At 42.0% G+C, this 26,184-nt stretch overlaps 1 protein-coding gene across 2 annotated transcripts in view; it reads right to left on the bottom strand.

Annotated features, from left to right (window-relative positions):
• LOC122549421 (solute carrier organic anion transporter family member 5A1) overlaps positions 1 to 26,184 on the bottom strand; it is a 179,261-nt gene that overhangs the window by 80,383 nt on the left and 72,694 nt on the right. For both annotated transcript variants that reach the window (XM_043689227.1, XM_043689228.1), the window contains exon 2: positions 394 to 526. In XM_043689227.1, the coding sequence (XP_043545162.1) occupies positions 394 to 526 (133 nt within the window). The remainder of the gene's footprint in view (positions 1 to 393; positions 527 to 26,184) is intronic.

Genomic DNA, 26,184 nt, shown 5'->3' with positions numbered 1-26,184 from the left:
GGGGTCGACCATTTAGGACAGAGATGAGGAGAAACCTCTTCACCCAGAGAGTGGTGGCTGTGTGGAATGCTCTGCCCCAGAGGGCAGTGGGGGCCCAGTCTCTGGATTCATTTAAGAAAGAATTGGATGGAGCTCTCAAAGATAGTGGAATCAAGTGTTATGGAGATAAGGCAGGAACAGGATACTGATTAGGAATGATCAGCCATGATCATATTGAATGGCGGTGCAGGCTCGAAGGGCTGAATGGCCTACTCCTGCACCTATTGTCTATTGTCTATTGTCTATCTTACAAAATATGTATTTATCACCAATCTACTTGGCGGACAGGGTTACACAATGTAGACGAGAAACAGCACATTCAGAGGAATTTATGAAAATCAAAGTTGTTCTTACCAATTTCCAATAAAGCGTGGGTCACTCTGGTCAATCTGAACTATGGCCCTGGGGTCTACGTAGAAGCCAATCAATACTCCCCCTAGAAGGTATCCTGCTGCAGGACCTAATGCTCCCATAACGTACATGATAGCTGAAAAGCAGAGATGATAGCAGCTTGAGTAAGACATTCAGTAACATGCGCAAACAAAACAAGTGTTAGGTCAAAGTTAATTACAATGTAGAAAGTTATTCATGCCGTAGTTCAGATGAGGCACAGATGAGGGTGCATCTTTCACCCTTGATTATAAAATTGGCAACAGTAGATTTGACAAGTGTGGTATCAAGGCTTCTGCATCTCAATGGATAACGGCATCAACGGTTGATTGTGCAAAGTTTCGTTTCCAATTATTCTGCTATGACTTTGTCCAATACATTGTGGAATTTTTTAGCCATCATTTTGAACACAACTACGTGGTTAGCCTTTCTACTGAAGACAATGTAAAAGAAAATCAGCATGAATTGTATCTATAGAATCCATCTACCAGGCCCGCTGTCAAGGAAAGGCCGCCAGCATTCTCAAAGATCCATCCCACCCTAGCAATGTTTTTGTACAACCTCTACCATTGGGGAGAAGGCACAGAAGCCTGAACACATGCACCAGCCGGTTTTGCAACAGTTTCTACCCTATTGGTGTTAGAATACTGAATGGACTCTCAAACTCTTAACATTCGCCTGTACCTGTGTTTTTGCTTTTGCTGCTGTTTACGTATTATTTACTTGTCTATGCTACTTAACTCTGTGATCTACCTGTATTGCTCGTAAGACAAAGCTTTTCACTGTGCCTCGATACACGTGACAATAAATTCAATTCAATTCATTCAATTCATAGGCAGCAAATTCAACGTAACCTGCTTTACACTCCCACTGTGCTTTAACATTTCAGCTATTAAACTAAGCATTGAGATGCGCACTCAGGAAAGCATACTTGGCACTATATATAAAAAAATAGGAATTTTCCAGGTGTTTGACAATGAAAGGGATTATATAGTCTTTAATGTTATGGTATCTGAGGGATCTTGCTGTTTATAAATCACCATTTTATCCTACAAGGCAACAGAGATGACATTTTAAAAGATTGGCTGTAAAGTGTTTTTCAATATATTGAGGGCATGGAAGAAGCTATGCACATACAGGTTTTACTCTTTCAATTCAGGTTTATTAGCTTTATTGCAAAGCAGCCGGTGAAACAACTATTATACAACAACTGGCAATTATATTGATGTGACTTTGAGAATGCTGAAAGAGTGGGCAGATTTGATTTTACAGAATGATGCAAAATCTTTGAAAAGCCATCCAATTAGCTCCATTCCCTTGGTGCTATCCCTATTGCCATGCATCTATATTCCTTTAGTTGAAAATCACACAACGCCAGGTTATAGTCCAACAGGTTTATTTGGACGTACAAGGTTTCGGAGCACTGCTCCTTCAAAGCAGCAGCACTACGAAAGCTAGTGCTTCCAAGTAAACTTGTTGGACTATGATCTCGTGTTCTGTGATTTTTAACTTTGTCCCCCACCCCAGTCCAACACAGGCAGCTCAGCATCTATATTCCTTGTTAAAGATTTATCTAGTTCTCTGTTGAATGTTACAACTGAATCTTCTTCAAACTGAGGGACTCAAGGGAGAAGATTGCCTGGGCCTTTAGCGTTCATTAGCAGAGGGATTGAATTCAAGAGTCGTGAGGTGATGTTGCAGCTGTACAGGACCTTGGTTAGGCCACATTTGGAGTACTGTGTGCAGTTCTGGTCGCCTCACTTTAGGAAAGATGTGGAAGCCTTGGAGAGGGTGCAGAGAAGATTTACCAGGATGTTGCCTGGAATGGAGAATAGGTCTTACGAGAGTGCTAGGCCTTTTCTCATTGGAACGGAGAAGGATGAGGGGTGATTTGATAGAGGTTTATAAGATGATCAGGGGAATAGATAGAGTAGACAATCAGAAACTTTTTCCCCGGGTACAACAGAGTGTTACAAGGGGACATAAACTTAAGGTGAAGGGTGGAAGGTATAGGGAGGATGTCAGGGGTAAAGCTAGGACAAATGTTCGGCACAACATCGTGGGCCGAAGGGCCTGTTCTGTGCTGTATTGTTCTATGTTCTAGATCTCTATATTCTTTTTAACCACATGTGAGGTCCAAGATCACTAGAGAATAGCAAATGTTTTTCTTTTGTTTATGAAGTGCAACAGGGATGATTCAGGAAATTATAGGCAAGTGAGCTTCACATCAGTGGTAGGGAATTTATTGAAGAAGATTCTTAGGTATAGGATTTACTCACATTTGGAAAAGAATTGACTTATTAGGGATAGTCAGCATGGCTTTGTGTGGGGAAGGACTTGTCTCACAAATTTGAATGTGTTTTTTTTTGAGGAATTGATAAATGATCGATGAGGGTAAGGCAGTGAATGTTGTCCACATGGACTTTCCTAATGTGTTCGACAAGCTCCCTCATGTAAGGCTGATTCAGAAGATTAAATCTCATGAGAGCCATGGTGAGTTTGTAAATTGTATACAAATTTGGTTGGTCATAGAAGACAGAGAGTAATCATAGAGGGGTGATTTTCTGACTGTAAGTCTGTGACCAGTGATGTTCTGCAACGATTAGTGCTGGGACCTCTACTGTTTGTCATACATATAAATGACTTAGATGAAAATGTAAGTGATCTGATTAGAAAGTTTTCAGATTACATGAAAATTGCTGGATAGTGAGGAAGGTTATCAAAGGATACATCAGGATATACATCAGTTGGAAAGTTAGGTGGGGAAATGGCAGTCAGAGTTTAATCCAGACAAGTGTGAGGTGATGCATTTTGGGAGGTCAAATGCAAGAGGAATGCATACAGCAAACGGCAGGATCCTTAGCAGCATTGACATAGAGAGAGAGCTTGGGGTGCAAGTACATAGCTCCCTGTAAATGGCAACACAAGTGGATAAGATGGTAAAGAAGGTGTACGGTTTGCCTTCATCAGTTGGGGCACTGAGTATAAAAGTTGCCACGTCATGTTACAGCTGTGTAAGACTTTAGTTCAGCCAGATTTGGTGTATCATGCACTGCTCTGGTCGCCACACTACGGGAAGGATGTGGAGGCTTTACAGACGTTGCAGAACAGGTTTACCTGGATGTTACCTGGATTGGAGTGTATTAGCTATAGGGAGAGGTTGGATAAACTTGAATTGCTTTCACTAGAGCATTAGAAGCTGGGGGCGGTGGGGGGAACCTTTAGAAGTATATATGTAGTGCTTCTTACTTTCGTGGATTTCAATAATGAATTGAAACAATGGACCATTTCAGTTAATTCTAGATGACTTAAGCAAGAAATATTTTGTTTATCCTCAGTTCCAGGATAATTCTCAGTAATTCTCAGCAACTGACAACCTGGGTGGAATTTCTTCCTAACATGAGCTTTGTATCCTTCTGTTCAAAAAAGTCCAGACCAGCCGTATTAAGAGATCAAACTAATGATGACACAGTCAATCTCGAAGAAATATGAGCTGCAGTTTGACTATTTTTCATGATTAAATTTGCAGCCAGCACTAACATAAAAAGTACAGTAAACTGTGTACACTGGAACAACAAGGAACAGAGAATGTGAGTGAACTGAACTCTTATCAGGTGAAGTTCACGGTGAGGATGGCAAGGTCTCTGGTTCTGAGAAAGGACTTGAAGATAAGGGTGCTTAAAAATAAAATTAGAAAGCACTTTTCACACAAAAGGTAGTGAAAACCCGGGCACTGCCGCCCCAAATGCTGAGCATGCTGGATCAACTGAAACTTTCAACATCGAAAGCAACAGATTGCCCTTCGAAAGAAATGGAACAAAGGCAGAATTAACATACAAGAGCAATCACAATCTACTTCAGTGACAGAACAGTCTGGAAGAAATGAAGTAAATATTCCTGTCCCTATATTCCAAAGAAATTTTATTTCTCTGCCTGTAAAATACAATATAGACTGGGGTTAAAATACCAGCCGCTTAAGTTCTGCTCATTTTCTGCCCTGCAGCTATTTTAATGCACTGATTTTGTGGATGGCTGAGGTGTCATTCTGAATTAGGCAAAAAACTTCGTAAGTATAACCTACCACTTAGTGAGTACCACAACCCCATTTAGCTGCTTGCTGAGAGGGATGCCCATCATAAATGTCCAGTGGAAATGCTGAAATGTACGTGCGAGTTGTATCTGCCATTGGGTATATGTTGAGCTTGTAGTCTGATCATGTAGGTGACTTGTCACTGCAGGAATGGCTAAACAGAGACATGAAAGGAACCACGTGGACTGATATCAAAAGCTGGATGGCATCTGTGAAACCCCAATCCAGTACCACTCAACATTTCAAAAGGAAATCAAAATGTGAGCGGAAAAGGAGAAACTGTCCACCTATTTATTAATTTAGTATTATTGTTATCATGCACTAAAATGTTAATAATTTTTTGGGGCCTCAACATCACAGCAGATTCTTAAAGTTACATTGATTTAACTACAGAACTGCAGCTTGGTGTTGGTGTTGGGAACCTCACAGTCTCAGATAACAAATGGGAGCAAGAGTCTGAGAATGGGTGTAACATCATGTCGGTTCATACTTTAGTCACCGGATGCTAATTATGATTTTTTTAATGTGGTTCTTTCTGCTATTATCTGTCTTCCATTATGTCACTTATTCTCCTCATTTCCCCTCCCTCCACATTATCCCAGTCCCAAGCCTCCAACTCGGCACCGCCCTCTTGACCTGTCCATCACCTTTCCCATCTATCCGCTCCACCCTTTTCTCCAACCTAGCACTTTCTCCACTACCTTCATCTACCTATCACATTCTCAGCTACGTACCCCCCTCTAACCCCACCTCCCTCCCATTTATCTCTCAGCCCCCCAGCCCACAAGCCTCATTCCTGATGAATGACTTATGCCCGAAACATCGATTCTCCTGCTCCTCGGATGCTGCCTGACCTGCTGTGCTTTTCCAGCACCACACTCTCAACTCAGATCTCCAGCATCTGCAGTCCTCACTTTCTCCTATTATGTCACTCCTGCAAGGAAAATGAGATGCAGCAGCTTACACATTTACATTGATCGTCTGTCAGATTCAATGAGCAAGCAGCTAGGCGTGAAAATGATAAGACACATACTAATTCAATCAAACACCTTTCTTCATGTTATTAGCAGCCGTGTGAACTGAAAACATTCCGCCATATCCTAGAAATAGAATTATATAGCTCAGAAGGACCTCTTTCACCTATCCTGTCTGTGAGGGCAAAGTTGCCGTAGTCTTATGGTAGAGCTGGACTCTCATTGGCGAGAGAGTCAACCAGTGACGGGTTAACCTAAGAATCATCACACCCTGGGTGACAGGAGAGGTCGAGAAGGAGAATCGTTCATACTAACATCAGCAACTGTGGGATTTGAACCCCCACTGTTAGTGTCAGTCTGTATTGCAAACTGGCGATCCAGCTATTCAAGCTAACTGACTCCCCTGTACCAGCTCTATAATAAATCCATTCAATTAGTATTAATGTCTTTATCTTTCCCCATACTCAAAATTATTTCCCCCTTCAAGTATTTATTAAATTCCTGCTTGAAAGATATTATTAAATCTGTTTCCACTCATTTTAAGCAGTAATTCCATATCACGCCTCTTTTGTATTCTTTCATAGGATAGGGGGGTCACTGGCTAAGCCAGCATTTAAAGTCATAGAGTCATGCAGCATAGAAACAGGCCCTCCAAAAATGTGACAACCAACAAATAAAAAACAACACAAATCCCAGTTACCGGTATTTGGTCCATAGCCTACTATGCCCTGGAAATTTAAGTGCTCATCCAGACACTCCTTAAATGTTGTGAGAGTACATTGACTCCACCGCCCTCTCAGTTAGCACATTTCATTCCATTCTCTGCAGGAAATATTGTTTTTTTTCTCAGATCTACTCTGAGCCACTTATTCCCCACCTTAAACTAATGCCCTCTGGCCTCAGACACGTCTGCCATGGGGAAAAAAACTCTCATGATCTAGTCAGTCTGTACCTCTCATTATTTTGTATACTTCAATCAGATTCCACACACACACACACACCCCCCCCTCTCAATCCCCACGCCCCCTCCTCAGCGTCCTCTGCCATGGTCACTTTGCACATCCAACCTGAAGCCCCACTCTCATCTCTCAGGCTGAGAGGACTTCAAGCCTTTTGGAAAATCACAGACACTGAACCTTCTTCCTTTACCTGCCTTGCTCACAATCACACCCTCCTGTCCCTAGGTAGTGTGATTGCATCCTAGTACAAAGAACACATTGCAGAATTGATCATTCAGCCTCAAAATCATAATTTGAATTCTGAGTCAAAGCTATAGACAGGTTTACCCTAGATCAGAATAGTATCCAGTAGCTCCCACATACTGCAGTCTTGACGCATTACCTGAAGTGCCATCCTTGATGATGTTTGATAATATTACTCACTTGCGATATATTTTATTAACATTATCATAATTTATCTACTATGTTAAAATTTATGAATAGAAAAGAATCTAACCACATGCTAGAGAATCACCAAACAGCAAGCTCCTTTCTCAGTATCTAACAAGAACAATTCCAATGAATCTAGCTGTCTCTGACTGCTGGCCAGGAGGTCTTTTTCTCACCTATTGCTTTAGGTGATACTGCCTGCCTGCCTCAGGGACCATCTCTCACTTCCTCCTCTGGATAGAGTTAAAAATCACACAACACCAGGTTATAGTCCAACAGGTTTAATTGGAAGCACACTAGCTTTTGGAGTGACGCTCCTTCATCAGGTGATAGTCACCTAATGAAGGAGCGTCGCTCTGAAAGCTAGTGTGCTTCCAATTAAACCTGTTGGACTATAACCTGGTGTTGTGTGATTTTAAACTTTGTACACCCCAGTCCAACACCGGCATCTCCAAATCATGTCCTCTGGATAGGATCAACAGAGGCTTACAAATGACATTGGGGGTGGAGCAATACAGATTTAACTCACTGTTCCATTATAAATGCTACAGAAATATTAACTTTTCAATCCTAACCTCAATTGCTTCTGACAGATAAACCTGCACTGACAATGCAATCAAATGATGTACGCTGATTTTTAAAATTTTTAAGCACATTTGTACAGTTCAACTTAATTCTAAAAGGAACCAGTTAAATATAATGAGTAGTTAGGTCAGTGAACGGTAAGTCTAATGGTGGAATTATTAGAAATGGTATTGGCCTCCCCTTGCTAAACAAAAGAAAATGTCTCAACTCTGGATACTATGTTCATATGTGGATGGTCTTTAATGACAAAACCTCACTTGGAAGTACAATGCCACCAAAGCTAAAGTACTCACTGCTCAAGTTCACACTGACTGACAGGTAAGATACAAAATCTCCATCTGTATCTATGCAACAGTAGCCCATACAATCTGTCAGGAGGAACGGGGGAGAGGAATGAAAATGTACACATAATAAGTAAGTAACAAAATGCACATATATAATTCATATGATGAGGTAGTGCTGTGGCATCTGTCTAGTTAGCTAGTTTCCCAAGGTTATCATCTTTCTGTATGAGTACATAATGGGATCAGCTGCTGAAATGTCAGAACAACGAAGTACACATCACATGCCTCATACACATGATTTAGCAAATTAAAAAATATATAATCTTTTGTAAACATTACAGATTGAATAGAATTATAAAGGCTGTACTGGGATTAAACTGAGATAAAAAAGCTCCCGTTTTAACTGTTAATTGTGTATAGTTAAGTATTTATTTGTATTCAGATAGTGATTTTAATTGTGTTCTTGTATAAAGGTTGTTGTTTAACCTAAAGGTCATCACACCTCAGGCAAAGAGAGAGACTGAGAAGGAGAGTCCTTCATGGAAACCTCAGCTGGTGATGGGGATTGAACACACATGGGTTGCAGTGCTGTGCATTACAAACTAGCCATCCAGCCAACTAAAGCAGCAATGCTTGGGCAGTAGAGACGCATGCTATTAGCTGTGGAGGTGATGCCACATCAGAAGGAGCAGGCTCCCATATCTTCTGATAAAGAAAGACTGAATCAGTCAGGGTTATATCCAATGGAGTTTAAAAGAATGAGAGGGATGGGATTGGGGAGAGGAGGTGAATCTCATAGAAAGCTATAAAATTCAAATAGGACTTGACAGGAAGGATGTTGCAAGTGTCCTAAGGCCATTTAGGACTGAGATGAGGAGAAATTTCTTCACCCAGAGAGTGGTCAGCCTATGGAAATACCATCCACTGAAAGCAGTTGAGGCCAAAAGATTGAATGTGTTCAAGAAGGCGCTCAGTGTAGCTCATAGGGCTAAAGGGATCAAAAGGTATAGATTGAAATTGGGAAAACGGTGCACAGTACGGCAATCAGCCATGATGATATTGAATAGCAGAGCAGGCTTGAAGGGCCAAATGGACTACTCCTGTTCCTAGTTTCTGAATCTATGGTAAGGTCCTCCTGAAGGAAGTGATCAGGAAAATAACTTTTCTCACAGGTGAACAAGATACTCTCCTGACAAGCACAAAGCATTCTAGATGTGCAGATTCGGTGAACTGGCCGTGCTAAATTGGCCCATTGTATCCAGGGATGTGGAGGCTAGGTGGATGAGCCCTGGGAAATGCAGGGTTACGGGGATAGGGTAGAAGGGTGGGTCTGAGCGGGATGTGCTTTGTAGGGTCGGTGTTGGTTCAATGAGACAAATGGCCTGGTTCCACATTGTAAGGATGCTATGATACATAAGCAGTGCAGCAAGAGATTTAATTATCTAATGTGAGAGTTTATTGTCAATGAAATCATCTTCAACTGTAACATCCTTGCCACTGAACTACAAGCCTAGCCACACTTCATTCATCTATTTTCCAATGCTCTCCAGTCAACATTCTTTGATCAAGCCTCATGTTGACTTCTTTGCTTTCCCTCACACACTGAGTGCAGCCACAAATCCATACGTTCACATCCTACAGCTTGTACACAACTGTTAACTATTCAATCAGGAAAAGCACGTCACCCACTTTACACCACACACAGTGACTCATCACTCACACCATTTATTAGAGGGCAGAATGCCACAATGCCACTGTTGGCAGCCACCTAAGCTACAGGTCCTCATTTCATGGAAGAGACGGTGTCACCATAAGTCCAGTAGCCCTCCCTGAGGTCGCTGTCTGTGGTGGGACTGTGACCACAGAAGAAAATGTGATTGGGGAGAGGAGGTGAATCCAGATTCTCACATTTCATTATGTCTTCAGATATATAAGCTTCAGATAGTCTTAGCATGTAATATTTACATCCCGTACCCATCCCTTCCCCTTATCAGAAGTCTACCCTTGCAGTTTTCTCCCTCCAGTCAGCCAAGAACTGTTACCTCGTCCAGAGCCGGAAAAGCTGGATTGAGTTTAAGATAAATCCACATCTGATATGTGGAATCTTTTAAAAGCCAGTTGATCAGAATTCAGGACCAACGTGTTCCTCTAATGATGAAAGATAACAACTGCAAGATTTGGGAAGCCTGGAAGATGAGAAATTTTCTAACTTAATAAGAGAAAGGAAACGCATGTACGGTCTAGGAAATTAAATCAAACCATGCTCTTTAGGGGGATAAAGGAAGCAAAAAGCATCTTAAAAAAAAAATTAGGAGGGCCAGCAGAGGCCAAGAAATGTCCTTGACAAGTAGGATGAAAGAGAATCTCAAGGCATTGCATAGCTATATTAGGAGCAAGAGGATAACTAGGGAAAGGGTAAATCCACACAAGAATAAAGGATGGCATTGGTGGGGAACCAGGGAAAATGAGTAAGGAACTAAATAAATACTTTGCATTGGTATTCACCAAGGACAAAGACATGGATGGCAGTAGGTTTAGAAAGGAGTTTGTTGATTCTCTATGGCATGTCGATATTCAGAATAGCAAGTGTTGGGTATCTTGAAAAACATTGACGTAGCTAAGTCCCCAGGGCCTGATGCGACCTATCCCATGATACTGCAGGAGGCAAGGGAGGAGATTGCTGACGCGTTTGAGAGATCTTTACAACTTCTTTAGCTACAGGCAAGGACCCAGAACACCGGAAAATCCCTGATGTTGTTCTTTTGTTCAAAAAGAACAACAGGAATAATGCAGGAAATTATAGGCTGGAGAGATGTAGAAGATAGATGGTAATTATGGAGGGGTATTTTTCTGATTGGAAGTCTGTGGCCAGTGGTGTTCTGCAAGGCTCAGTGCTGGGATCTCCATTGTTTGTAACGTATGTCAGTGGTCTGAATGAAAATGTTGGTGGTCTGATGAATAAGTTTGCCAATGACATAAGAATAGTTGGAGTTGTGGATAGTGAGGAAAGATATCAAGGCATGCAGCAGGATATAGATCAACTGGAATGTTGGAACGCAGAAATGGCAGATGGAGTTTATTCCAGCCAAGTAGGGGGTGATGCATTTTGGGTGGTCAAATACATGAGTGAAGTTTACAGTAAATGGCAGGATCCTTAGGAACATTGAGGTACAGACAGATCTTGCAGTCCAAGTCCATAGCTCTCTGTAAAAGCCAACACTAGTGGATAAGCTGGTAAAGAAGGCATAAGGCATGCTTGCCTTCATTGGTCAGGTCACTGAGTATAAAATTTGGTAAGTCATGTTGCAGCTGTATAAGACTTTAGTTAGGCCACATTCGGAGTACCGTGCACAGTTCTGGTCACCACACTACAGGGAGGTTGTGGAGGCTTTGGAGAGGGTGAAAAAGAGGTTTACCATGATGCTGTCTGTATTAGCCATCAGGAGAGGATGGACTAATTTGGATTGTTTTCATTACAGCATCACAGGCTGAGGGGCAACTTGAAACAAATATATATAATTATGAGAGGCATAAGTAGGGTGGATAGTCGGAGTCTTCTTCCCGAGGTGCAAGTGTCAAATATAAGGGGCACAGGTTTAAGGTGAGAGGGGGAAGGTTTAAAGGAGATGAACGAAGCAAGTTATTTACACAGAGGGTGGTAGGTGTCTGGAATGAGATGGTAGAAGCAGATATGATAGCAAAGTTTAAGAGGTATTTAGACAGACATGGGAACAGGCAGAGAGTAGAGGGATATGGACCATCTGCAGGCAGATGGGATTAGTTTAAGGCACGTTGCATGTGTTTTCTTTGGTACTGGAATGATGGTGGTTTTCTTAAAGCTGGTGGCGACTTCAGCTTCCACAATACTCAAGCTGTGCCCCAACCAACTTCACATACAGTTCCTGTACAACGTTCCTGACTCACATCAATCTATCTACTGTGCATATTTCAACATTTGCACCAATGCCTCTCCAAATTCGTTAAAGTTCTCTAACATTCATTGCTAGCCAAGTTACTGATAGGTGTATAATAAGCAGACGTTATTTCGATAACAGCATACAACCAAAGCACTACAATTACTGGTGCTACAGGACCCCATTATACAACCAATATTATTAAACAGAATTAATTCCCATTAATCTACTAAATGTCAAACTCTCACGGTAATTGTTCCTTCATCGAGGATGCAATTAAACACCTAATAAATGAAACATGACAGTTGTCAATGCTAACCACAGGAACCCACAGGCAAAAATAAATTAGTTTTCCCAGGGCTATATGGTGGGATGTTAGTTCATTCTGGAATGTGAATGCAGATTATATGATAAAAAGCTTCACCTCTCTCTAAGAATCTGCAATTCTCCCCTGGAGATTGAGTCTGATAACTATAAGCATGTTAGTCACAACTTGACGCAAATTGCTACCTTTATTCAATCCCACTAGATTTATGGACAAAGGTTGAAGGAAAGGTGATATTATGAATAAGGCAGCATAGTCAAGGAGAATTAAGACTCCTGCTCACAGGGAAGATAAATACTGAGACAATTGAAGCAAATGGTATATTTCCATATTGTAATTTAAATGCAGTATAATTCACATTGCTGCAGTGTCCGATGAGTGAAGTAAATAGTGTATTAATCTATAACTTTATTTGACCTCAGGGTGTTTTTTTGCTAACAATGGGATAGAAATCAAATCTATTCTTTTTTTTAATGCAGCAATTAAATACCTCAGTTTAAAAAACAAAACTCCGTAAAATATTAATGGGATTTTGTGCAACATAGCACAAACACACCCAGGGCAAAATGATCTGAATATTATCAGGCACCAAGATCTATGTCTTGTGCCCTGCTGTATATATATCCTTTGTATGCAGTGACTTTATCGAATTGTAATATGCCCGTAGTGTTCAGGGCCTGCACGTTACTCATTGTGTTCATTAGACATTGAAAATGAAGCCTATGACTCATCACCTTCACAGCATACAATATTTGCATCACCTGAGAAATATGAGGAGTGTTGTACTTATTGATCTATCTGAAATACTGTGTCCAGTTCGAGTCAGCCAGTTATTGAAAGGATATTATTAAGCTGGAGAGGGTTCAGAAGAGATTTACAAGGATATTGCTGGGTACAGAAGGTTTGAGTTACAAAGAGAGGCTGCACAGGCTGGGACATTTTTTCACTGGAGCATAGGAGGTTGAGAGGCAGGTTTATAAACAAATGAGACATATCGACAGATTTATTGGCATTGTCTTTTCCCTAGGATGGGGAATTTCAAGACTAGGGGGCACATTTTTAAGGTGAGAGGACAGAGATTTAGAAAAGACAAGGGGCAATTTTTTTTAGTCAGAGGGGGATTCGCATGTGGAATGAACTTCCTAAGGAAGTGGTGGACGCGGGTATAATTACAAAGTTTAAAAGTACATGAATAGGAAAGGCTTGGAGGGATAGGGGCCAGGAGCAGGCAGGTGGGACTAGTTTAGTTTGGGAATATGTTCGGCATGGACTGGTTAGATTGGAGGGTCTATTTCCGTGTTGTGTGACTCTATGACTCTATGTCATGTAGCTCAAGTCGCCTTTTTTAGCTCATGCTTTGCGGCTGTGGCATATAATTTGCGTTGGTCCAGCAAGTAAGCTAAATACGTGTTTAATTAATTTTACGCTAGTTCATTAGCATTTTTGAGCACCAGTGAAGAGGAGTTAGAGTCAGTAGGCTGTGTTCACCATCTGGTTTACACATAAACTAGATCACAATATCAACGTTGTTCAGGTGAAAACACTGAGCTTTAACACAACCAAAATTGATCAGCACCATAACAGTTACCCGTTCATGGGAACAAAGTACTGTATAATAGAACATAACGGTGTGAAGAGAAACACTACAATGTTTATTAGCTACTCTGATCCTGGAACAAGCCATCAAGATATTAAAAGACCACTGTAAAGCTTGCCATCCATTCATCCAGGAAATTCAAGTTTATGACAACCCACTGCTGCTGCTGCTTATCTTTGCTTTCATTAACATGCTAGCAAAGTGCAAGCTGTTATCTTTTTATCCCAACAATATCAGTATCAGGATACAAAGCAGGAATATACAGGAATCAGGGGCAAACTCTCCACTGGTTGGAGTCATATCTGGTACATAGGGAGATGGCTGTGGTTGTTGAAGGTCAGTCATCTCAGCTCCAGGATATTTCAGCAGGAGTTCCTCAGGGTAGTGTCCTAGTCCCAACCATCTTCTGCTACTTGATCAATGACTTTCCCCCAGCAGGATTTACACACTTAACGGTAAGGTCCTAGGAAGTGTTGCTGAACAAGCAAACCTTGGAGTGTAGGTTCATAGCTCCTTGAAAGTGGAGTCGCAGGTAGATAGGATAGTGAAGAAGGTGTTTGGTATGCTTTCCTTTATTGGTTAGAGTATTGAGTACAGGAGTTGGGAGGTCATGTTGCGGCTGTACAAGACATTGGTTTGGCCACTCTTGGAATATTGCGTTCAATTCTGGTCTCAACATTAGCACCAATCGTGTTTTCTGCAGATTTTGAAAGCTGCAAATTCTTCAGTCATGTCAAATGAGCTAAAGAAAGTCTGGTATGCAGCAGGTTAGATATCTGTCAAATGTATTTCTTTTACCTCATCATCAAGTCATCCTTTATTTACTTGGTTACAAACCACACAATACCAGGTTATAGTCCAACAGGTTTAGTTGGAAGTACAAGCTTTCAGAGCACTGTTCCTTCATCAGGTAGTGCTCTAAAAGCGAGTGCTTCCAAATAAACCTGTTGGACTATAACCTGGTATTGTGTGGTTTTTAACTTTGTCCACCCCAGTCTAACACCGGCTCCTCCACATTATTTATTCATTTGTGCAGGGTATGCAGGCTGTGGCCAGTCAGCTCGGAGTCAGACCTCAACTGAGGAGGTTCTAATCTCCTGCTTTTTTTATTTTCGGCCAAATGTATTCTATATTAGCTCGCAGCTGACTCCAAACAATTGAATCAAATCGATGAGATTGCTTATCAAAATGTTTCACTTTCTGAACCTAATAAAATAAAGCTTATGCAACTGTTGTTTGGTGTAATTTCATAACTGGGCTTTGCTTTATGGAAACTTGCAATAATTTACAGACAACATACAGACCGCAGGTTAAAGTTCTGTCTCCCAGGTCTGAGAAACGCTATGGCAGGTTAGCGCATTTCTCTCAAGCAATCCATTTAAATGCACAAAGAGCAAAAATTTGATTTTAAAAAACTGCAAACATCTGACAAATAGAAATCTCTGCAAAATGTTTCCATTCCAGCATTTATAACTGTGCTGAACAAAAGAAGCCATCCTACAGAGACAATATTGAACCGAGATAGACAATCTGCTAGTTTTACTTATTCATTCACAGGATGAGGGCAGAGCAAGCTAGGCCAGCATTTGTTGTCCAGCCCTAATTACCCCAGAGGGCAGTTATGAGTCACCCACATTATGGTGGGTCTGGAGTTACACGTATGACAGACTAGGGAAGGATGGCAGTTTCCTTCCCTAAAGAACATTACTGAACCAGGTAGATTTTTCTGACAATCAAGTCGATTCAAAGTCATTAGACTCATAAATCTTGATTATTTTTAAATTCAAATTTCGACATCTGCCATAGTGGGATTTGAATTCAAGTCCCCAGAGCATTAGCTGCGTCTCTGGATTAGCTGTCCACCAATAGGCAATCCTAGTAATGAGTTCAGGCACCTCCTGAAAAAGTGGCCCATTCCTTCCTGCCTTCTCTATTTTAGTCTTCTTCCTCAGCAAACAAAGATGGTGAGTATGTCTACAAATCTGGAAAAAGAAACACCATCCTGAAACTCAAGGGGTTTAGGGCAGGGGGCAGAGGATATGGCTAGTGGTGGTCTAGATGAATACTCCGCAAAACAGTGGAAATCTTCCGATGCGTAAAAGTCTGCTGGACAACCTCTGAGTCAAAACACATCAATCACATGAAAGGTCTTCATTTTGGACTTGGCTTTGCACTGAATGGAAAATATATTTGCATGGGAAAAAAGCAAATGATACAAAGGAGAAAGTCTCTTGTAATAGTATTGAATTTTCTAATGATGCAAGGCTCTGGGAGAAAATAATGATTGGGCATGGGCTAGTATCATTAATTATGTAGGATTATTTAACAAATATGTCATTACAAAACTGTATACCCTAACAGAAGAAGAATCTGGAAGTAATCACTGATCCTGGAAGCACCTGACCAAGGTAAGGCATTAGTAACTGAAATCCAACCGGAGGTCATCAGATTACAACACTGAATGAGTTATGACATTGCACTGATGATTGGTGAGGCCATTTCAATGTTTTATTTATTCATGAGATGTGGATGTCACCGGCTAGGCCAGCATTTCTCGCCAATCCTGACTGCCCTCAAAAACGCAGCGGGTGAGTTGGCTTTCTGAACTGCTGCACTCCACGTGATGTAGGTACACCAAAGGCACTGTTATGCAGGGAATTCCAACATTGTGACTCAGTAACACTGGAGAAGCAGTGATATAGCTCCAAATCAGGCTGGTGGGTGATTTAGTGTTCCCACAGTATTCGCATGTATCTACTGCCCTTATCCTTCTACGATCTGGAGGTGCCAGTGTTGGACTGGGGTGGACAATGTCAGAAGTCACTCGACACCAGGTTATAGTCCAACAGGTTTATTTGAAATCACAAGCTTTCAGAGACTTTAACAACTTCACCTGATGAAGGAGCAGTGTTCCGAAAGCTTGTGATTTAAAATAAACCTGTTGGACTATAGATTTGATTAGATCCCCTACAGTATGGAAACAGGCCATTTGGCCCAACAAGTCCACACTGACCCTCTGAAGAGTAACCCACTCAGACTCATTCCCCACTCTATATTTACCCCTGACTAATGTACATAACACTATGGGCAATTTGTCATGGCCAATTCACCTGGACCTGAACATCATTGGATTGTGAGCAGAAACCAGAGCACCCAGAGGAAACCCACATAGACACAAGGAGAATGTGCAAACTCCACACAGACAGTTGCCCGAGATGGGAATCAAACATGGATCCCTGGCGATGTGTGGCAGCAGTGCTAACCACTGAGCCACCCTGCCGCCCCTGGTGTCAGGTGACTTCAGACCTAATCCTTCTCGGTGAGGGACCACAGCATCGAAGTTGGCCCATTTGGCCCATTGTGGCTGAGCCAGTCAACAAACATCAGTCTGCACTAATCCCATTCTCCATCTCTCAGCCCACAGGCCAGGAGGCTATTGACAATGTGGGTAAATATCTAAATATTGCTTCAAAGAGTCTGTGACTCAACCACCCTTTCAGGCAATGAATTCCAGACTTTCGCCACCAGCTAGGTGAAAAAGAAATTCCTCATTGACTCTCCTCTGAGACTTCTACCTCTTAAATTAAATCTATGCCCGCTGGTTATTGACCACTCCACTAAGGGAAAAGTGCCTTTCTTTCCAACCCCTCATACTCTTGTAGACTGTCAGCCCTTCGATCAACCTTTGCTTTACCAGGGGAAACAATCCCAGTCTCTCCAATCTTTTCCCGTGGCTCAGACCCTCCTGCCATGAGGGAGGATGGTCTCAGACTGTTACCCAGTGACAGTGACGAAACGGTGAAGTCAAGAATGAGAGTGGCTTGGAGGGGAACTTGCTAGTGGCAACTATTCCCATGTATCCTTGCCCTTATCCTTGGAGGCAGTAGAGAGTATGTTTTGGGAAGGTGCTGTATAAGGAGCCTTGATGCTTTGGGGCAGTACGTGCTGCAGATGGTGCCACTGTGCATCTTCCTTTGTGCTAGGCATGACTCTAAACAATGGAGAATTTCTCCCCTGATCTCCATTAACTGTGGTTTTGTTGGGGCTCATTGATGCCACAGTCAATAAGATGTTGCTTAGATGTTAAAGCTAGTCACCCTCTTTTACCCTGAGTTCTGATCTTTTGTCTATGTTTGGACCAAGGCTGTAATGAGATCAGGAGCTGAGTGGCCCTATTAAAACCCAAATAGAATGTTAGGAAGCTGGTCGTTCTCTTAATAGCACTGTCGGTGGCACCCTCCAACACTTTGTTGATGATTTCAAGTGGACTGATGGGTCAGTTTGTTGCTGGATTGGATTTGTCCACCTTTTATTGGATAGGACATCCCAGGAATTTCCCATACTTCCTGGGAAAAGTCAATGCTGTGATTGTACTGGAACAGCTTGGCTAGAAGCACAGCTAGCTCTGGAGCGCAATGTTTTAGTACTATCGCCCCAGTGTTGACAGGGCCCATCGCCTTTGCATCATCCAGTGCCATCAGGTGTTTCTTGATATCAAATGCTGTGAACTGAACTGGCTGAAGATTAGCATCTGTGATGTTGGCGACTCTAGGAGGAGCCAGGATGGATCGTCCAATCAGTGTTTCTGATAAAGGTGATTACAGGTTCTTCAGCACTGACAAGCTGGGATTCCTATTCATTGACAATGAGAATATACATGGAGCCACTTCCTCTAGTGAGTTGTTTGATTGCTCACCAACATTTTACAGTTGGATGCGACTGCTCTGCAAAGCTGAGATTTGATCCGTTGCGTGTTGAGTTCTATTAGCCCTGTCTATTGCATGCTCCTTAACCTGCTGGCGTGCAAAGTAGTCCTACATTGTAACTACAGCAGGTGGAAAACCCATTTTCAGGAATTTTGGTGCTGCTCCCAGTATGCCCTTGTGCACTCTTCATTGAACGAGGGTTGATGCCCTGGCTTTGTAGTGGTCACAGAGTGGGGAATATGTCAGCTGTGAGGTTGCCAATTGGGCTTGAATACAATTCTGTTTCTGATGTTGGCCACTGGAACCTGGATGCGCTGAATCGAATTGACAGAGCTGTTCAAAATTTCTTTCAACGAGCATGGTTATAGTGCCATAGCACACAATGAAGCATGAGTTTGTTTCCAGAAGGACTATACTGTGATTACTTCTATTGATACTGTCGTGGGTAGATGTACCCAATTATTCCACTAATTTCTGCAGCCTTCACATCTAACATCTTTTGAGGGGACCAAATGTGTCTGCTCTCTCTCTCTCTCTGCCCCAATCGAAGCTTCGACATTTGCAACACCTCATGATCAAGCTTTTTTTTGTCGCAGGCAGTTTTTTCTATGATATTGTAACAGGTGCAGGTACAACCCGTGGACAACAGTAATGGCCAAAGCTTCAAAATTCTATGTGTGTACCAAAATGGTTTACATAACCTTCCTCCAAAATAGCAGGCTGTAACTGTTGCTCGTATGAGGGTTTTCACCACTTTGCTGAACACCGATACTCAGTCCGCAGAGATAACCTTCACTTCAACTGAATGATGATAATCCTCGACAGGTCCCAATAAACATTTGGCAAATGTGTTCAGTAACAGGTCTCGAAAGTATCTGTATTTAACGACTATCTCAATGAACAAAGAGCCTTTGTTCTCGCTTCTGAGCACACTTGGAGACTGTGTTTGAACTCAGAAGTGCCCTTTTCATTCAATCCATGCGGTTAGTAACCTCTTAAGATAAATAAAACTGTAAAATCAAATTGAGAAGGCAGCTCGCACTAGATTCAGCACTGACATGTCCATGTGGAAACTGAAATATGCCTGATGAATCTCAAAAAAAATGGAAAAACGCCTTCACTTTCTGGAATCTATAGGCTTGCAGGGTAGCTGTTTTCACTGGGGCGATTCACTGATATGGTAGTGCTAACTGGATAGGTAACAACACATTTCAATCCACATATGCATGCAAGTGTAAAATTCAAGGTAGCAATTTTTGAAACCCTTCTTGAAATGAGATGGCAGGATGAATTGTTGGGACATCTCTTGTTTGAACCCAAATTGAGTTCCTGGCTGGGAACTGCCCTAATGAGGTAGTGAACATAATTTTGTTCTGAAGTATTGAGAAAAGACAATGTGGAGTCTATAAAATGCCGTGACAGGTGAGCACTGACAAAGTGCCTTAGGTGATTGCTACATTTTTCATTCATTGGTCTTTCATGAATTCCTCTTTATTATCGGAATTATGCAGTACTACCTCCCAAAGGAATCATCATTCCTAGCACTTAGTCTGACGCTATTTCAATAAAAACAGACATGAATTATGAAGGTGCAGAGGGATGAGACATGTAAAACAAGCTAACGCATGGTGCAAAATGGACAACATTTAATATAAATGCAAAACCAAAGGGTACCTTTTTAAAGAAGGTGCAAATCTAAAAGAGTTGACAAGAGTTTACATTCTCAAATCTTAGAGAACGGCAGCATGAATCAATAAGGCTGTCAAAAAACATGTACAATTTTATTGAGACACGTAAACATTTTAACTGTAACTCCTGTTCTAGAAAGAGCAGCAGATCCCAACTGCAATCTGCTGTGAATGGACCCGTTTCCATTTTTAAACAAAGAAATGTGGATGCTGGAAATCTGAACAAAAGAAAAATTCTAGAGGAACTCAGCAGTTCTGGCAGCATCTGTGGAGAGAGAAAGCAGAGTCAATGTTTCTTCAGAACTGGCAGCAGCTTGGAAAAGGTGGTATATATCCTGAAGACAGGGGCAAGGGGAGAGAGAGGCAGTAAGCTGATAGGCAGAGATGGCACCCATAGAGAATGCTATAGATAGAGATAGAGAGGACTACAGTCAGGGAGACAAAGAAATGGATGATAATAAGCCAGGGAGAAATTAAAGCTGATAACGTGGACACAATGAGTAGATGAGGGTGAAAGCAGCCCATGTCAAGATAGGGGCCTGCCGTGTGAGGGTGGGTAAGGGACATGAAGGAAGGTATTCAGGCCCTAAAATGATTAAGTCCTGAAGGTTCCCCAGGGAAAATGAAATGCTGGACAGTGAAACATAAAAGGAGGCTTACACTAGAACCAGGTTAAAGGAGGCTTGTCACTACCCCGTCAAAAACCGTTAGTTTCTCCAGGTTTTTTCCACTTGGGGACCCTGCAGCTGTCAGTATCGATTTCAATAGTTTTAGGGTTTGATCATGTCCTTTACCTATCCCAACACTTCAAGCCCTGTCAGGATATGGGCTGCTTTCAGCACAGCCAATCCATCCTCACCCATTCACTGTCCCCATAGTCTGCTTTCATTTCTCCCTGGCTTACCATCATCCACACTTTTGTCGCTCCAACTGCAGTTCTTGATCTCCATCCCCACTGATCCACTCTCTCTTTATCCCCCACCACACCCTGTCTTCAGCATCTCTTCCTACCTTTTCCTAGCTGCTATCAATTCTGACGAAGGGTCACTGGACTCAAACACTAACTCTGCTTTCTGTCCACAGATGCTGCCAGAGCTGCTGAATTTCTCCACGTTTGCAAGTTGTATAATTAAAGCAGTCAAGAGAGGTAGATCTGATATAGCATGTTAATGAGAGTCTGGGTAGAGAGGTTTCCCGACAGCTAAAAAAACAAGGGGAAACAGTCCGATGAAGGTGTTTTATTACATTACACTCTGTAGGCCCAAAGAAGCATGACCATTATCCTTAATCTTTCAGAAGATCTGCTGCCACACATGGCCAATTTCTGGCCTCTTTCCCCATTCACACTTCCACTCAGTCGCTGGTCTCACTTAACCACCACAGCTCCAAACCCATGATTCATACAATCCCTACAGTGTGGTATCAGGCCATTCAGCCCATCAAGTCCAAACCAACCATCCAACGAGCATCCTCACCAGGCCTACCCCCGTAACCCTGCATTTCCCATGGCTAATCCACCTAGCCTGCATATCCCTGGACACTACGGGCAATTTCCCATGGTCAATCTGTCTAACCTGCACATCATCGGACTGTGGGAGGAAACAGGAGCACCCGGAGGAAACCCAGGCAGACACGGGGAGAATGTGCAAAATCCACAGAGACAGTCACCCAAGGTTGGAATCAAACCCAGTTCCTTGGCGATGTGAGGTAGCAGTGCTAACCACTGAGCCACGGTGGCACCCCCCTGGTGGCAGACATCCCTTCTTGTTAAAGCAGAAAAGATTACGAGTCGATTTAATAAATGGGCTGCTTAATGGAAGACTGTTAATTTGATTGGGGTCAGTTAGCTCAGCTGGCTGGATGGCTGGTGAGTGATAGCAACAACATTGTGAGGTCAATGCCCATACAGGCTGAGGTTACCATCTCCTTCTCAACCTCTCCCTTCACATGGGATGGGGTGATCACGTTAAACCACCAGCTCCAATCAGAGAGCAGCCCAATGGCAACTTTACCCAACACTTTTATTTACATTAATTCATATGTTAATACAGTGATATCAAATAAGAGAGGAAATGCTTGCGTAGCACATAAAGCTACATGGAGGGGTTCAGTCAGGGCACACGACCTATTTCTATACTAAAAGTGGGAACAGGTGTATATAGCTCAAAATGATAAGGAGCAGTTTTGACAGAGTAGGAGAAATTTTCTCTACTGGTAACTAGTAGGTCAGTTACCAGAAGGCATAGTTGAAGAGAATTGGCAACAGAACTAGACTTGAGGGGGAATGAGATTTTACACACTGAGTTATGATCTGGAGTGAATTACAAGAACAAAAGCAAATGCAATGAAAAATTGGAAAAGAAATTTAATATAAAGTAAAAGAAAAAAATGCACACCACAGGAAAATAATTTTGATATTAAATTAACATTTATGTTTGTCAGTTCCTCGATCTAATATCTTTGCCCTCAATTGTTTGCTACTAAGTGAAAATTTAAAAATCAGGACCTTTGGTTGTAAACCTAAGTTCTTCTTGCGTAGGTCTTGGACAGCGCAATACTTCCTGTCTCATGAGTACATTGCTGACCCAGTCTCATCTTCAAAGGTCAGGCCACTTCAAATCAGCTCCAGAATCATTTATACTGCCATGGTCATCGCAGCTCAGGGACAGAATTCACTGAGACAAATACTGTAGGTCTTCAGTGCAACCCAACATGTCAAGCAAATGTCAACCCACCTTTAAATATTCAGATTCTTTGTTCCAACGTTTTTTACACAGAGAGTGGTTCACGTGTGGAATGAACCTCCAGAGGAAATGGTGGATGCAGATACAGTTACAACATTTAAAAGACAGGTGGACAGATGCATGTTAATGAAAAGTTTAGAGGGATACGGGCCAAGAGATGTGACAAGTTTAGTTTAGGATTATGGTCAGCATGGACTGGTTGGACCAAAGGGTCTTTTTTTTTTGTGCTGCATTACTCTATATCTGAATATTTTCAGTTGTCTACGCTTTTAAGATTTCAAACCTTAAAAGCCGAGATAACTAAACATATTCAGATAAAGAGTCATAGAATTGTGAGTGACAAAGATACAGTGACAAAGTGACAAAGGTTCTTCCTTTAACCAGCCCAATGTCCTGCTAGAGGGCAAGTGTAACTCCAGGATGTCACCCTCAAATGTGAGGAGGGCCCCAATGTTACTACGCCCTCCATACTTTGTTCAGAGTAGACACTCTGTGTGAGGACCTCCTGACTGCAGGTTCTCTCTCTTAACTTGACTGAAGATTGCCGACAAGTGTGACAAATGTCCTGATTGTGTCTGCCAAGCAGCATGGCAATACAGTAGCACTGTGAGCCTGGCATCTTTGTCTGAGGAGAAAGTGAGGACTGCAGATGCTGGAGATCAGAGTCAAAAAGTGTGGCGCTGGTAAAGCACAGCAGGTCAGGCAGCATCCGAAGAGCAGGAGAATCTGATGAAGAGCTTATGATTGAAACGTCGACTCCCCTGCTCCTTGGATGCTGCCTGACCCGTTGTACTTTTCCAACACCACACTTTTTGATCTCTGTCTGAAGGTCAAGATATAAAAACAGGCAAGGCAAGACTGGGTTGCTGTGAGCATTCAGATACACCCAAACAGAGTGAGTGCTGACAGAGCAAGTAACCAGCCCAGAGATGCAGCCTGGTTTTGGGTGCATTGCCCTTGCTACATCATTACAAATGATAGCTGCTGTGACACTACTGACATGTAGCAGTGAAATGCAAAAACTAATCGGAAAAGTGCCATCAGTGTTCTTATCGACTGGCACATGTCAGGTGCCCGAGTCTATGAATGTGTGCTGTATGTGGCTAGTACCCATGGAATGTGCCTGTTTAATTTATGCCTGGAGGGGGTGTCATAGAGTCATGCAGAAAGCTGTGGGTCTTGAAAGTCCATTGCTAAGGAGGTCCATGTGTTGTTGCTCTGTAAAGAGTATAAAGGATAATATTCGAGAGGACTGATAACCTCTGCACTGGAGTTGATTTCTAAAGTCTGGAGATTATTCCCATTACTGCATGGAGTTATGTGTCAATGGGTTTGATGTGACATCTTGAAGACAAGTGGACTCTTCAACTCTTGAAACTGAAACCAATAATTAGAACTGAAATCTAATGGCCCTCATACGACTCCCGATCTATGGTGTAAAACAAGACACTAATGATAGAAGCTGCTGGAGCAGCAGAATCAGCACTTAGACAATTAGCCACAAGAATGGGCTAAAAAGCTAATTTTCATACTCCTGACCATTATCTAGCAACTCCTACATTTCTGAAATAAGGTACAATGCTCGATTTGAATGGTGGATGCACTCAAAGTGCTGAACTGTTACTTCCTGATCCCTTGTCCCTCAGTTGGTATTCTCACAGATCCTGTTCGTTATTCATTTATATTCAGGGATTGTGAATAATTTCCCACTGCAGACGCATGTCTCAATGCCCTTGAACGTTGACTGTAAATGAAATTTATTCTCTAAGAAGTTGTAACATAATGAGGTGCAATGTTGCAGGCTTCAGGTTGTATTACCAGGCACAGGAAAGGATCAGAGCACAAGGTTAGCATGATCCTCTTGGAGCTGAGAACTGCAGACATAGATATTTGAACTTTGGGAATTGCAGAACTTTATCACAAAATGCTGCTGGCAATTTGCGAACAGATGCTCGGTTCAATGCAAGGCAACGTTTGATGCTGAACACATGAGTTGTGAGCAAGGGTAGGCAATTCAGCCCTTCATCTTGCTCCACCATTCAATAATGTCATGGCTGATTTGATTATTGTTGCAAGTTTGCATTCTCACCTACCACCACTCCCTGTCTCCTAAATGACCATTAGCTCACATGTTCTTCAAGAATCTACCTACTTTGCCTTGCAAGTACTCAATGAGCTTGTCTTCACCACACGCTGGGGAAGAGTCCCAAAGATTCAAAGCAATTCCTCCACATCCCTATTTTAAGTGGGAGACCCGTATTTTTAAACTGCATCACCTGGTTCTAGTCTCTTCCACATGAGAACAGCATTTTAGCATCTGTTCTGTAAACATTTCTCAGGATATTGTGTTTTATAAGATGCACTTTTGAATACTCAGAGTCTTGTAGCCATGTCATTATAATAACCAAACCACACATATTCACTCTTATTTGCACTGTCAATTCATCCTCCTTTTATGAATTCTACACACATTCAAATTCAGAACTTTTAATTCTGTCTTTTCATTACTTTCCAATTTCCAGTCAGATCTACTGTCAGACTTTCAGATTAGCACTCTACCTTCCTTCCCACCATGTTCTGATCATCATTTCACTTTTTGTACTTTCTTCTTTTGCCTTGTCTTCTCTACTTAATTTGTGAAATCTTCCCAACTTTATACCTCACCCGCACTATTTAGATTAAGCTCTCTCTGCTATCATAACTATATAACTCGCCAGAACTCTGGTTCCTACAGTTCAGGTGAAGACCATTGCAGAATGCAACTTACACTTACCCAGTACAGGTGTCAGTGCCCCAAGAATCATAATCCATTTTGCCCGCACTAATCTTTGAGCTATGCTTTCACCTCTCTTATCTTATTTACAATGTGCCAATTTGTTCAAGCTAGAATTGGCTTTGCGGTTTATTAAATCATGAGGGGTATGGATAGATTCAATACCAAAGTCTTTTTCCTAGAGTAGGGGAGTCCAAGATTATAGGGCATAGATTTAAGGTGATAGGGGAAAGATATAAAAGGGACCTGAGGGACAACGTTTCCACACAGAAGGTGGTGTGTGCATGAACCAAGCTGCCAGAGGAATTGGTGGAGTCTGGTACAATTATATTTAGAAAGCATCTGTTTGGGTATTTTAATAGGAAGGTTTAGAGGGATATGGGCCAAATACTGGCAAATGGGACAAGATTAATTTAGGATATCTGGTCAGCATGGATGAGTTGGACCAAAGGGTCTGTTTCCGTGCTGTACACCCCTATGACTCTATGAAAAGCTAGCTGGCTTTCCTTTGAACAGTAGCTAATGCTCAAAACTTTTGGGGGGTAGAATTGATCTAACACTACCAGGTGAGAAATATGCAGAAATTATTAGGTCACTGAAATTAACAGAAAGAAAATTTCTGTACGGTGTATAACTTATCCACAATATCCCAAGATTGTAAAGGATGTACAATATTTGGTCGAACCA

The sequence above is a fragment of the Chiloscyllium plagiosum genome, chromosome 4 (genome assembly GCF_004010195.1).
Source record: "Chiloscyllium plagiosum isolate BGI_BamShark_2017 chromosome 4, ASM401019v2, whole genome shotgun sequence".
NCBI classification, from domain to species: domain Eukaryota; kingdom Metazoa; phylum Chordata; class Chondrichthyes; order Orectolobiformes; family Hemiscylliidae; genus Chiloscyllium; species Chiloscyllium plagiosum.
This window is presented reverse-complemented; position numbering and strand designations above follow the sequence as displayed.